Genomic DNA, 14,560 nt, shown 5'->3' with positions numbered 1-14,560 from the left:
GACTCCTAGATCCCTTTCCTCCTCAGTAGTTTCCAGTATAGTGCCATTAATACTATATTTATCCTTTGTCACCTGAAATAGTGACTCCTAGATCCCTTTCCTCCTCAGTAGTTTCCAGTATAGTGCCATTAATACTATATTTATCCTTTATGTCACCTGAGATAGTGACTCCTAGATCCCTTTCCACCTCAGTAGTTTCCAGTATAGCGCCATTAATACTATATTTATCCTTTATGTCACCTGAGATAGTGACTCCTAGATCCCTTTCCTCCTCAGTAGTTTCCAGTATAGCGCCATTAATACTATATTTATTCTTTATGTCACCTGAAATAGTGACTCCTAGATCCCTTTCCTCCTCAGTAGTTTCCAGTATAGCGCCATTAATACTATATTTATCCTTTATGTCACCTGAGATAGTGACTCCTAGATCCCTTTCCTCCTCAGTAGTTTCCAGTATAGTGCCATTAATACTATATTTATTCTTTATGTCACCTGAAATAGTGACTCCTGGATCCCTTTCCTCCTCAGTAGCTCCTAGTATAAGGACATTAATACTATATTTAGCCTTTGATTTTGCCGTTTTTGGCATTAAACTGTAATTGCCACACTCTTGACCATTCCTCTAGTCTACATGGATCCTCAATCATTTGTTTTTACCCCTCCTGGTGCATCTACCATGTTGCATACATTTGTGTCATCTGCAAAAAGGCATACGTTCCCTTTAATGCAATTTGCAATGTCACCACTAAAGATATATTAAAACGCACTGGTCCAAGTTCCCTGGGGTACTCCACTGGTAACATTTCCCTCCTGTGAATGCACTCCATTTACCACAACTCTCTGTTTTCTATCCTGCAACCAAGATCTTATCCATTCAATAATCCTAGTAACCAATCCCAAGCTTTCAAGTTTATTTAGCAGTCTGCAATGGGGAACAGTGTCAAAAACCTTACTAAAGTCTAGATAAGCTATATCCATGGCTCCACCTTTATCCATCACTTTAGTCACACAATCAAAAAAGTCAATAAGATTTGTTTGACATGATCTCGCCCCAGTGAATCCATGCTGTTTGGGATCCTGTAAATTGCTGGATTTGAGATACTCTTAAAAGAAAGTTGTAGACTATTTCCATCAATTTCCCTACTACTGATGCAAGACTCACTGGTCTGTAGTTGTTTGCCTCTTCCTTGCTTCCACTTTTGTGCAGTGGAACTACGTTTGCTCTTATCCAGTCCTCTGGAATTACTCCTGTAGCTAATGACTGGTTGAATAATTCTATCAATGGTACTACCAGCACCTCTTTAAGTTCTTTTAGTATCCTTGGCTGTAACCTATCTGGCCCCTTAGGTTTGTCCACTTTCAGCTTTGAGAGTTCTGTTAGGACCTTCTCCTCTGTAAATGTACTTGTTTCATTTCCTGAATATCCCTGCAACTTAACTCATACTTCTGCTCAACTTACAGGTGTCTACACCACAGGAATGTCATGTCACACATAAAAATAGAATTATAAAAATATTTTAATTACAAACATCCTGAATGAAGTTCAGCACACACCCAAAGTCATCTGTACAATGGAGAAGATCACTCACTGGGACACTTAGAAGCAAGCGTCCCACAATGGGCCAAACACACACAATGCCCAGTCCACGGTATAAACACAGAGGATGTCCGGCCCCGGGGAAAATGGTGCCCGGAGCTAGGGACGCAAAGGAGCATCTTGACACACACATTCAACAGCAAGTCATGGCCTCATAAGAGCAGAGGACAGTCCAGCCCATGATGTCCTGAGCCAGATACACAGGAACAAAGGGACACGGGACCATCTGGCTGTATGCACACATCTAGTTCAGGTCTCATGGTGCCCTGGGACAGGGGACCAGCTGGCTGTATGCCCCATCTAGTCCAGGTCTCATGGGATAACATGGATGTCCTGAACCAGATACAGAGGGACAGTGGACCAGCTGGCTGTATGACGCATCTAGTCCAGGTCTCATGTGATAACATGGATGTCCTGAAACAGATACAGAGGGACAGTGGACCAGCTGGCTGTATGACACATCTAGTCCAGGTCTCATGGGATAACATGATGTCCTGAACCAGAGACAGGGGACCAGCTGGCTGTATGCCCCATCTAGTCCAGGTCTCATGGTGTCCTGAGCCAGAGCATAATATTCACACGTACAGATCAAAGTCTATCCGCAGAGAATTGTAGAACTGTCCACCTGAGCTGTTGACACGTCGGCAGTACACCCCCTCCAGAAAGTACCCCTGATCTACCCAATCCTGTAGGAGAGAGGAGACAGGTGGTGATTACAGCAAGAAGGTATGGTAGGCGAGAATGCTCCCACCCATCCACCAGCCATTACCTGCATCTGGGAGCTTGTGAATGGCCCATACAGCTCCGCACCCTCTTTGTTCTCCCACTTATACTCCCAGAGAACTTCATCCACAGTGCGCGCTGGTAATGGAAACAGAACGTCAGAGGGTTCAGCACATTGTACATAGATGACAGCAGCTACTGGGAGAGAACACAGCGGTCATTACCTTCCTTTGTCTCCAGACTGTCCTCTTCCACCTCATCCGCGAACATGTCCAGAGGTGCAGGCGGAGCCAGATGTTTCAGTCTGTACGTCAGCTTCTCGTACGTGTCCTGATACACCTCGTAGACACCCAGGGCCACCATCTGATCTGCCAGGGAGATGAGCTGCTCAAGCGGTTCCATCTCCTTCTCTGGTTTCTCTCCACCAGCCTCGTCCCCCAGTTGCAGGTCCATCTTGTCCTGATCCTCTGATTCTGGGGCTACACCTTCTGCGCTCCTCATCTCTGGGGCCTCTCCCTCCCCCTCCTCATCTCCGGCCTTCACACTACTTTCTTTTGACTCACTCTTATCTCTGTGTCGTGAGCTGTGAACTCCTCTTTTGCGTTTTACCTTCTTTACGCTGGCTCGCTTCCTCTTCTCTGCTCCTCCTAAACGCCGGATGCCTTTTGCCACCGTCTCACCGGGCAATAACATCTTCAGAAGGCCATCTAATAATTCCTTCATTTCCATAGGTGCTCGCCCTTCATCAGAGTCGGAGTCGCCTTTCGCACTGGGGACAGGATGGGGCGTTTTTCGCTCTTTAATTCGAACCTGAAAAAGGAGGAGACGGAAGATGAGCTCAGTGTAACTGGGCAGGGTCAGCGCACGTTGCCAGCCTCCGAATGGCTTACCCAGTCAATGTTATCTAGCCAGTGATCTTTAATCTCCTCTTCCTTCCGCAGGAAATAGTTCCCCTCCGAGTCAAAGTGTCCTTCCTCCATTTCTTCCTTCAGATTAAAGGGCGTGATCTGCACTCCCCCTTCTGAATCAAGGGTGGCGCTCTCCTGTCCTGTGGGGTAAAGAGATTATCACTCTATAACCTGGTCCAGCGTCCAAAAGTCACAAAGGGAACAGGTATAAAATGATCAATGGTTGGGATTGCAGAGAGGATGTTCTAGCTTACCCTAAGGCCCCAGCGCTTCTTCCCCGCTTCATGCCCCTGAGATTGTATCATGGCCCCAGCGCTTCTTCCCCGCTTCATGCCCCTGAGACTGTATCATGGTCCCAGCGCTTCTTCCCCGCTTCATGCCCCTGACATTGTATCATGGCCCCTGCGCTTCTTCCCCGCTTCATGCCCCTGAGATTGTATCATGGCCCCAGCGCTTCTTCCCCGCTTCATGCCCCTGAGATTGTTCCATGGCCCCAGCGCTTCTTCCCCGCTTCATGCCCCTGAGATTGTTCCATGGCCCCAACGCTTCTTCCCCGCTTCATGCCCCTGAGATTGTTCCATGGCCCCAGCGCTTCTTCCCCGCTTCATGCCCCTGACATTGTATCATGGCCCCAGCGCTTCTTCCCCGCTTCATGCCCCTGAGATTGTTCCATGGCCCCAGCGCTTCTTCCCAGCTTCATGCCCCTGACATTGTATCATGGCCCCAGCGCTTCTTCCCCGCTTCATGCCCCTGAGATTGTTCCATGGCCCCAGCGCTTCTTCCCCGCTTCATGCCCCTGAGATTGTTCCATGGCCCCAACGCTTCTTCCCCGCTTCATGCCCCTGAGATTGTTCCATGGCCCCAGCGCTTCTTCCCCGCTTCATGCCCCTGACATTGTATCATGGCCCCAGCGCTTCTTCCCCGCTTCATGCCCCTGAGACTGTATCATGGCCCCAGCGCTTCTTCCCCGCTTCATGCCTCTGAGATTGTTCCATGTCCCCAGCGCTTCTTCCCCGCTTCATGCCCCTGAGACTGTATCATGGCCCCAGCGCTTCTTCCCCGCTTCATGCCTCTGAGATTGTTCCATGGCCCCAGCGCTTCTTCCCCGCTTCATGCCCCTGAGACTGTATCATGGCCCCAGCGCTTCTTCCCAGCTTCATGCCCCTGAGATTGTATCATGGCCCCAGCGTTTCTTCCCCGCTTCATGCCCCTGAGATTGTTCCATGGCCCCAGCGCTTCTTCCCCGCTTCATGCCCCTGAGATTGTTCCATGGCCCCAACGCTTCTTCCCCGCTTCATGCCCCTGAGATTGTTCTATGGCCCCAGCGCTTCTTCCCCGCTTCATGCCCCTGACATTGTTCCATGGCCCCAGCGCTTCTTCCCCGCTTCATGCCCCTGAGACTGTATCATGGCCCCAGCGCTTCTTCCCCGCTTCATGCCTCTGAGATTGTTCCATGGCCCCAGCGCTTCTTCCCCGCTTCATGCCCCTGAGACTGTATCATGGCCCCAGCGCTTCTTCCCCGCTTCATGCCCCTGAGACTGTATCATGGCCCCAGCGCTTCTTCCCCGCTTCATGCCCAGTGATCGCAAAATACGCGCTATAGCGCGTTTTTACGCGCTACAGGAAGAGACGTACCCGGTTTTAAAAAATGAGCGGGTCCCATAGGACGCGCTGTGTATCACTGCACCAATAGGAGACTCTGTCTTCCCATCCAATCACCGCCGCGCCTCCTCATCCAATCGCCGCCGCATCTCTCTATCCGCATGCACCCAGAAGGCCCCGCCCCCTACACCGCGCACACACATCACACCGGGGGCAAGATGCTCCGCTGAAGCTGGTCTTCTATAAGTCCTCTTGTGGCGGTGCGGCCCGCCTCCCCCCCCCCCGATCACCCGCTGGAGCCTCAAGGGAGCCGGACCGAGTGAGGACGCCCCCCCCGCCGATCACCCGCTGGAGCTTCACGGAGCCGGACAGAGTGAGGACGCCCCCCCCGCCGATCACCCGCTGGAGCTTCACGGAGCCGGACAGAGTGAGGACGCCCCCGCCGATCACCCGCTGGAGCTTCACGGGAGCCGGACAGACAGTGAGGACGGCTCTGCGGCGCGCTACACACTGTGCTGCGGGGATGTTGAACGTCGGTGACCGGGGACTGTGCTTGCTGTGCGGAGGGGTGAGCTGGACTTACGGTGGCGGCAGGGGGGCTGTTCATATCGGTGGGATGGCGGAGATGGGGGCTGCATGGCGCCTGCAAACAGGTGTTAAACGCAACATTTTTGTGGTATGGAGTGGGGGTGAGGCGAGAGGGTGACAGTGCTGCTGGTCTCTGCAGCATACAGGACCCTTGATACAACCACTGGATTCGAGTCATGCTGCCTGTAATTTATGTGCTGACTGATCAACTTCAGTGACACTCACTGTGCTGTCTGCCTTTGTTGGTTACTGCTGGTTGCTGTTGGTTACTGCTGGTTGCCGCTGGTTACTGTAAAGGCAGCCAGCACAGTGAGTGTCACTGAAGTTGATCAGTCAGCACATAAATTACAGGCAGCATGACTCAAATCCAGTGGTTGTACCAAGTGTCCGAAGTCGTCATCAGGATGTTGGCATTTAGTATACCGACACCAGCATCCCGATCGCAGCAAAGCCGACAAGAGTGACGAGTGCAGAGGGTACCCTAACCTCCCATCCCTAACCCTCCGTTTCCCGCAGCCTAAACCCAACCCACCCCCTTAGTGCCTAACACCTATACCCCCCCCCCCCCCCCCCCCCCTCTGCAGCCTAACCCTCCCCAACACCATATCCTAACCCCCCCCCCCCCCTTCCCACTTGCACGCTAAACCAGTGGCGGCAGTGCATACTTCCCTTCAGGATCCTGACTGTCAGGATATCGTTGCCGGGATCCTGATCACCTCTGGATGCCAGTGTTGGTATTGTGGCTGCTGTCAGGATTCCGGCATCGGTATTACGGCTGCTGGGATCCCGACAGCCAGGATCCTGAATGCATACTTCCGATATGATAACAGCCCAGCAGCATTGTCACCCTCCCTCCCCCACAACACTTTTGTAGTGTCTAAATCCAGTCTGGGGCTCTATTATAGCGGCACCATAAAGCCATTACATATAGAAAATGTATTATTTAATAATGTTGTCCTGTTTTTTAATCATATAATTGTTAAGTGCTCTACCTGGCGCAATGTGAATAACGTGCTCTGCCTGGCGCAATGTGAATAATGTGCTCTGCCTGGCGCAATGTGAATAACGTGCTATACCTGGCGCAATACGTATAACGTGCTCTACCTGGTGCAATGTGTGGCGCAATGTGTATAACGTGCTCTACCTGGTGCAATGTGTGGCGCAATGTGTATAACGTGCTCTACCTGGTGCAATGTGTGGCGCAATGTGTATAACGTGCTCTACCTGGTGCAATGTGTGGCGCAATGTGTATAACGTGCTCTACCTGGTGCAATGTGAATAACGTGCTCTCCTTGGCTCAGTGTGTATAGGAGGTTCTACCTGGTGCAATGTGTATAAGCGGCACTACTGTGTGGAATAATGTGAATTGGTACTATTATGTGACCACGCCCCTTCCCCACGAAGCTACGCCCCTAAAAAATTCCAGCGCGCCTTCGGCGCGCACTGTCACAGTTTTCAGTCTCAGTGCGGGAGAACCAATTCTCTTTCTGCCACAAGGTCACCAAAATGTCTAATTACATCTAAAGTGCGGGGTGTCCTGTATGCTACACAGCCCAGCAGCATCGTCACCCCATCCTCCCCCTTGCACCCCTTTTGTAGTGTCCAAATCAAGTTTGTGTTTTTATGTTTGAATCATTAATAAGACTAATTAAAACCTTCATTCCAATGGGACCCAGAAAAGGACAAGTAGGACCCCAATTTTTAAAAGTGAGGGGTCCCTGGGACCCACTTTTTTTTGGTCTCAGCGCGATCACTGATGCCTCTGAGATTGTTCCATGGCCCCAGCGCTTCTTCCGCGCTTCATGCCCCTGAGATTGTGTCATGGCCCCAGCGCTTCTTCCCCGCTTCATGCACCTGAGATTGTTCCATGGCCCCAGCGCTTCTTCCCCGCTTCATGCCCCTGAGACTGTATCATGGCCCCAGCGCTTCTTCCCAGCTACATGACCCTGAGATTGTATCATGGCCCCAGCGCTTCTTCCCCGCTTCATGCCCCCGAGATTGTTCCATGGCCCCAGCGCTTCTTCCCTGCTTCATGCCCCTGAGACTGTATCATGGCCCCAGCGCTTCTTCCCCGCTTCATGCCCCTGACATTGTATCATGGCCCCAGCGCTTCTTCCCCGCTTCATGCCCCTGACATTGTATCATGGCCCCATCGCTTCTTCCCCGCTTCATGCCCCTGACATTGTATCATGGCCCCAGCGCTTCTTCCCCAAATCAGTCACCCAGACGTCACACTCCACTGTCCCCGCTCCAGCCTCACACCTCACTCCCAGGCTGGGGGAATTGTCACCCAGACCTCACACCCCACTGTCCCCGCTCCAGCCTCATACCTCACTCCCTGGCTGGGGGGATTTAGTCACCCAGACATCACACCGCACTGTCCCCGCTCCAGCTCCATACCTCAACTCCCACGCTGGGGGGAATCAGTCACCCAGACCTCACACCTCACTCCCACGCTGGGGGGAATCAGTCACCCAGACCTCACACCTCACTCCCTGGCTGGGGGGAATCAGTCACCCAGACCTCACACTGCACTGTCTCCGCTCCAGCCTCACACCTCACTCCCACGCTGAGGGGAATCAGTCACCCAGACCTCACACCGCACTGTCCCTGCTCCAGCCTCACACCTCACTCCCTGGCTAGAGGATTCAATCACCCAGACCTCACACCCCACTGTCCCTGCTCCAGCCTCAAACCTCACTCCCTGGCTGGGGGGAATCAGTCACCCAGACATCACACTGCGCTGTCCCTGCTCCAGCCTCATACCTCACTCCCTGGCTAGGGGATTCAGTCACCCAGACCTCACACCTCACTCCCACGCTGGGTGGAATCAGTCACCCAGACCTCACACTGCGCTGTCCCTGCTGCAGCCTCATACCTCACTCCCACGATGGGTGGTATCAGTCACCCAGACCTCACACCTCACTCCCACGCTGGGGGGAATCAGTCACCCAGACCTCACACTGCGCTGTCCCTGCTCCAGCCTCATACCTCACTCCCACGCTGGGGGGAATCAGTCACCCAGACCTCACACCTCACTCCCACGCTGGTGGGAATCAGTCACACAGACCTCACACCTCACTCCCACGCTGGTGGGAATCAGTCACACAGACCTCACACCTCACTCCCACGCTGGAGGGAATCAGTCACCCAGACCTCACACCGCACTGTCCCTGCTCCAGCCTCACACCTCACTCCCACGCTGGTGGGAATCAGTCACACAGACCTCACACCTCACTCCCACGCTGGTGGGAATCAGTCACACAGACCTCACACCTCACTCCCACGCTGGAGGGAATCAGTCACCCAGACCTCACACCGCACTGTCCCTGCTCCAGCCTCACACCTCACTCCCACGCTGGGGGGAATCAGTCACCCAGATGTCACACTGCACACACAAATATGACAATAAATGCTGAGGAAGGATTGGCGGGGGGTTTGGGGAGGGAGAGGGGTAACAGTGGAATAGGGAACCTATAACCCCCTCTATTAGCCATGCAGCAGCTGACAGTCCTAGTAACCCAGAGAGCATCTGGCTGGCTCTGCTTTATACCACAGTACTACAGGAAGCGGCAGAATAAGGAGACACTCACCTTCCACGTCCTCCGGTGCCAGCATGTTGTATTTAGCAGCGTCCCCAGATATTTCCTCCAACTCCTCTTCCTCGTCGCTGTCAAGGGAGTGCTTTCCCTTAAAGCGGCTGCCGGGACCCCCGACTGTCTCTGGAAACTGGGAAACGGGGAGAAAGTGATAAGCAGCCGTTATCAGATGCACTTACAGTATTACACGGGGCAGGATCTGAGATGGGAGGTGACTGGGGTAGGAGCTTCCTCCGCACCACACACCCTGACAGTGACGCTACACCGGCATATGTGCACATTATGTAGGAACACAGGACCTAGGGGAAACCAATGACATTCTCCATTATCTTCAGCAGAGAAGCACCTGGCAGATGTCATGGATAGCATGCTGGGCTATGTAGTGCAGTATACACACACTGTATATTTCAGCAGAGATATAAGTCTGGAACACCTGGAAGTGACCCTATTCAGAAACACTGATGACTGCGAGCCTTAGTATATCATCTGACGTAGAAGGTTTAGTTGCCTGGTACCCAGACCGATACTCAGCTGGATACTGAATACTCTCAGTACCCGAGTATTATATCGCACAGTAAGAATCAGCACGTTCTCCTTTGGTCACACACTTATATAACGCATTGGGCTTTATCAGCACTATAGGAAGGGAACAATATAGGATTAATTGGGCTGTAGCAATTCCTACACTGACCACAATCCAACTACACTCCCGCATGGGGATAATAAGGATCGCTTCACTAGCTGCTGCTTCCCGCCGCGCACAGTATCTCCGTCGCCGCTGCACGACGCGGTCATCAGGACTAAGTAGCACCCATTATACTGCTCTCAGCGTCATTCGGGGCAGTGAGCGCTCACCCACAACGCGAGAGGGCAGATTGCTGCGTCCCCGGGACTGAGACGGGCGGTCTGGGATACTTCTCAGCAATGCAGGCGTGAGCCAGGGAGGGCGTTATGGTCATTACTGGACACAGTGCAGTATATTACGGTGCATATCTATAAGGCAAACTGGAAGCCCCTTATAGGATTTAGTAAGACCCCCCAAAACAGATTTAGTATGTCCAAGAAAATAGCTTTGCAATGATTTGCCCCAGGGTCCAAGGTACACAGTAACAGAGGGCATGCGTACAGGCGTTATGATACAGATCACTTACCCCTAATGCTATGCCGTCACCGGGTAGCGATAAAGAGGGCTATAGCCTATACCCTCAGTCACTGGCTGCACTGAGGAATCAGCCCCACGGTACAATGTCTCCCCCCACATCAACTCACCCGTCTCTTATTCATCTCTTCCTCTCCAGATATATCCTCAAAGGTCACTTTTCTCTTAGACATCCTGTGAAGCAAAACAAATCAATTACCCAACAAAAGAGATTATTGGGGCGTAGGTGGAGAGTGGCACATTGCCGGGTAGAAGGGGTACAGGGGGTTAGGGTATTGAAGGGTACAGGGTACAAGGGGAAGGTAAGGGTCCAGGAGGCTGGGCACGGGGGGTGAGGGTACAGGAGACTGGGTACAGGGGGTGAGGGTACAGGAGGCTGGGCACAGGGGGTGAGGGTACAGGCAGGGGATATCGGGGTATAGGGGGTACAGGAGGCTGGGCACAGGGGGTGAGGGTACAGGCAGGGGATATTGGGGTATGGGGGGGTACAGGAGGCTGGGCACAGGGGGTGAGGGTACAGGCAGGGGATATCGGGGTATAGGAGGCTGGGCACAGGGGGTGAGGGTACAGGCAGGGGATATCGGGGTATGGGGGGGGGGTACAGGAGGCTGGGCACAGGGGGAGAGGGTACAGGCAGGGGATATCGGGGTATGGGGGGGTACAGGCGGCTGGGCACAGGGGGTGAGGGTACAGGCAGGGGATATCGGGGGATAGGGGGTACAGGAGGCTGGGTACAGGGGGTGAGGGTACAGGAGGCTGGGTACAGGGGGTGAGGGTACAGGCAGGGGATATCGGGGTATGGGGGGGGGGGTACAGGAGGCTGGGCACAGGGGGAGAGGGTACAGGCAGGGGATATCGGGGTATGGGGGGGTACAGGCGGCTGGGCACAGGGGGTGAGGGTACAGGCAGGGGATATCGGGGGATAGGGGGTACAGGAGGCTGGGTACAGGGGGTGAGGGTACAGGAGGCTGGGCACAGGGGGAGAGGGTACAGGCAGGGGATATCGGGGTATGGGGGGGTACAGGCGGCTGGGCACAGGGGGTGAGGGTACAGGCAGGGGATATCGGGGGATAGGGGGTACAGGAGGCTGGGTACAGGGGGTGAGGGTACAGGAGGCTGGGTACAGGGGGTGAGGGTACAGGCAGGGGATATCAGGGTATGGGGGGGTACAGGAGGCTGGGCACAGGGGGTGAGGGTACAGGCAGGGGATATCGGGGTATAGGGGGAACAGGAGGCTGGGCACAGGGGGTCAGGGTACAGGCAGGGGATATCGGGGTATGGGGGGGTACAGGAGGCTGGGCACAGGGGGAGAGGGTACAGGAGGCTGGGTACAGGGGGAGAGAGTACAGGAGGCTGGGCACAGGGGGTGAGGGTACAGGCAGGGGATATTGGGGTATGGGGGGGTACAGGAGGCTGGGCACAGGGGGAGAGAGTACAGGAGGCTGGACACAGGGGGTGAGGGTACAGGCAGGGGATATTGGGGTATGGGGGGGTACAGGAGGCTAGGCACAGGGGGAGAGAGTACAGGAGGCTGGGCACAGGGGGTGAGGGTACAGGCAGGGGATATTGGGGTATGGGGGGGTACAGGAGGCTGGGCACAGGGGGAGAGGGTACAGGAGGCTGGGCACAGGGGGAGAGAGTACAGGAGGCTGGGTACAGGGGGTGAGGGTACAGGAGGCTGGGCACAGGGGGTGAGGGTACAGGCAGGGGATATCGGGGTATAGGGGGTACAGGAGGCTGGGCACAGGGGGTCAGGGTACAGGCAGGGGATATCAGGGTATGGGGGGGTACAGGAGGCTGGGCACAGGTGGAGAGAGTACAGGAGGCTAAGCACAGGGGGTGAGGGTACAGGCAGGGGATATTGGGGTATGGGGGTTACAGGAGGCTGGGCACAGGGGGAGAGAGCACAGGAGGCTGGGCACAGGGGGTGAGGGTACAGGCAGGGGATATTGGGGTATGGGGAGTACAGGAGGCTGGGCACAGGGGGAGAGAGTACAGGAGGCTGGGCACAGGGGGTGAGGGTACAGGCAGGGGATATTGGGGTATGGGGGGGTACAGGAGGCTGGGCACAGGGGGAGAGAGTACAGGAGGCTGGGTACAGGGGGTGAGGGTACAGGCAGGGGATATCGGGGTATGGGGGGGTACAGGAGGCCTGGCACAGGGGGTGAGGGTACAGGCAGGGGATATTGGGGTATGGGAGGGGTACAGGAGGCTGGGCACAGGGGGTGAGGGTACAGGCAGGGGATATCGGGGTATGGGGGGGGGTACAGGAGGCCTGGCACAGGGGGTGAGGGTACAGGCAGGGGATATCGGGGTATGGGGGGTACAGGAGGCTGGGCACAGGGGGTGAGGGTACAGGCAGGGGATATTGGGGTATGGGGGGTACAGGAGGCTGGGCGCAGGGGGAGAGAGTACAGGAGGCTGGGCACAGGGGGTGAGGGTACAGGCAGGGGATATCGGGGTATAGGGGGTACAGGAGGCTGGGCACAGGGGGTGAGGGTACAGGCAGGGGATATCGGGGTATGGGTGGGTACAGGAGGCTGGGCACAGGGGGTGAGGGTACAGGCAGGGGATATTGGGGTATGGGGGGGGTACAGGAGGCTGGGCACAGGGGGAGAGAGTACAGGAGGCTGGGCACAGGGGGTGAGGGTACAGGCAGGGGATATTGGGGTATGGGGAGTACAGGAGGCTGGGCACAGGGGGAAAGAGTACAGGAGGCTGGGCACAGGGGGTGAGGGTACAGGCAGGGGATATTGGGGTATGGGGGGGTACAGGAGGCTGGGCACATGGGGAGAGAGTACAGGAGGCTGGGCACAGGGGGTGAGGGTACAGGCAGGTGATATCGGGGTATGGGGGGTACAGGAGGCTGGGCACAGGGGGTGAGGGTACAGGCAGGGGATATTGGGGTATGGGGGGGTACAGGAGGCTGGGCACAGGGGGAGAGAGTACAGGAGGCTGGGCACAGGGGGTGAGGGTACAGGCAGGTGATATCGGGGTATGGGGGGTACAGGAGGCTGGGCACAGGGGGTGAGGGTACAGGCAGGGGATAATGGGGTATGGGCGGGGTACAGGAGGCTGGGCACAGGGGGTGAGAGTACAGGCAGGTGATATCGGGGTATGGGGGGTACAGGAGGCTGGGCACAGGGGGTGAGAGTACAGGCAGGGGATTTTGGGGTGTGGGGGGGTACAGGAGGCTGGGCACAGGATATTAGGGTGTGGGGGGCAGCGGAGACCTCTCGGGGCGGCAGTAGCAGGCAGCACACTATACGATGGGCAGTCACAGGGAGACGGCGTCGGGCGCGCAGGAAGTGAGGTAGCTGTAGCCGCGCCCCTTCCGGCTGAGCTGTTACACGTGGTGCAATGCCGGGGGCGGGGTTCCGGGTGACGCCCCGTGTGTACAGAGCGCTGGGGGCGGTGCCGCTCCGTGCTCTATCAGTCACATGACTTGCCGCCGCTGCCTCTGGCTCCGCCCAGCACCTTCCGGTGTAGTCTCGGTTACGGCTAAAACCGAGTTGAGGAAAGGACCTCTGACGTCAGCAGAAGGAGGAGCAAGACCCGGACAGGGCTCCGCCCCGCTCGTCACCAGGTTACTAAAGGAAGCGGTTGTTGGCGTGATAGTAACAGCCTGGCTCCTCCCCCTGACGTCAGATGTTCTAGCATCTACCACGGATGTGAAATCTAGTCATGTGACCGCCCGGCGCCTTTTCCCTTAACACCAGCATCAGTGCCTCTAGGTACACTTGCACACAGGGAGTCTGTAGGATTATAGTCAGGTGTATGATTAACCGATCATAACGAACAGGTGATAATGATCATATATTCCATATGTGGGCGGAAACACAGTCATTAACTGACACAGAAACAGCAGTGTAGGAGGCTGAAAACTGGGTGAGGAACAGCCAAACTCTGCTACAATGTGAGGTTGTGGAAGACCATTTCACGTCACAGGTCGTACACCATGGCAAGCCTGAGCACAAGGTAGGTATACGGCTTCAGGAAGGGCTCTCCCAGGCAAACATTGCAAAGCAGACCGGAATTACAAGATGTGCTGTTCAAGCTCTACTGAAGAAGCAGAAAGAAACGGGCAGCGTGGAGTTCAATAGACGCAGCGGTCGGCCAAGGAAATTTAGTACATTAGATGAAAGACACGTCATGATTACTTCATACTTACCGATATTCTGGCTGCTCTCTGCGGGAGAGAGCAGCCAGGTCGGCTCAGCGGGCGGGCAGGGGAGGCTGTGCTGTAAAGGAGGGGGTGGCCGGAGGCGGAGCAAGGGCGGGGGGGGTCACAGTGACACCTCCTTTAAGCCACGCCCCCGCTCTGTAATGCCGCGATCACCGGCATTACACTGCAGGGGGCGTGACTATGATGACGCGATTCAGC

At 55.3% G+C, this 14,560-nt stretch overlaps 1 protein-coding gene across 1 annotated transcript; it reads right to left on the bottom strand.

The window, feature by feature from the left end:
• Positions 1-1,499: 1,499 nt before the first annotated feature.
• CD2BP2 (CD2 cytoplasmic tail binding protein 2) lies at positions 1,500-13,614 on the bottom strand. Its single transcript, XM_063935482.1, has 7 exons — positions 13,410-13,614; positions 10,287-10,350; positions 9,012-9,147; positions 3,211-3,368; positions 2,545-3,130; positions 2,367-2,458; positions 1,500-2,283 (listed from the first exon to the last, which is right to left on the bottom strand). Exons 2-7 carry the CDS (start codon positions 10,347-10,349, stop codon positions 2,173-2,175), a joined length of 1,146 nt encoding a protein of 381 aa, XP_063791552.1. The 5' UTR covers position 10,350; positions 13,410-13,614; the 3' UTR covers positions 1,500-2,172.
• Between the last annotated feature and the right edge of the window lie 946 nt (positions 13,615-14,560).

This window comes from Pseudophryne corroboree, chromosome 7 (assembly GCF_028390025.1).
Source record: "Pseudophryne corroboree isolate aPseCor3 chromosome 7, aPseCor3.hap2, whole genome shotgun sequence".
Classification (NCBI taxonomy): domain Eukaryota; kingdom Metazoa; phylum Chordata; class Amphibia; order Anura; family Myobatrachidae; genus Pseudophryne; species Pseudophryne corroboree.
This window is presented reverse-complemented; position numbering and strand designations above follow the sequence as displayed.

Excerpts from the sequence above, each read along its gene's own strand:
- CD2BP2 (XM_063935482.1), bottom strand. The coding sequence starts at position 10,349 with ATGTCTAAGAGAAAAGTGACCTTTGAGGATATATCTGGAGAGGAAGAG. Across the intron at positions 3,369-9,011 it reads GGCACCGGAGGACGTGGAAG|GACAGGAGAGCGCCACCCTT; the intron begins GTGAGTGTCTCC and ends TTTACCCCACAG. Across the intron at positions 3,131-3,210 it reads GGCTAGATAACATTGACTGG|GTTCGAATTAAAGAGCGAAA; the intron begins GTAAGCCATTCG and ends CTCCTTTTTCAG.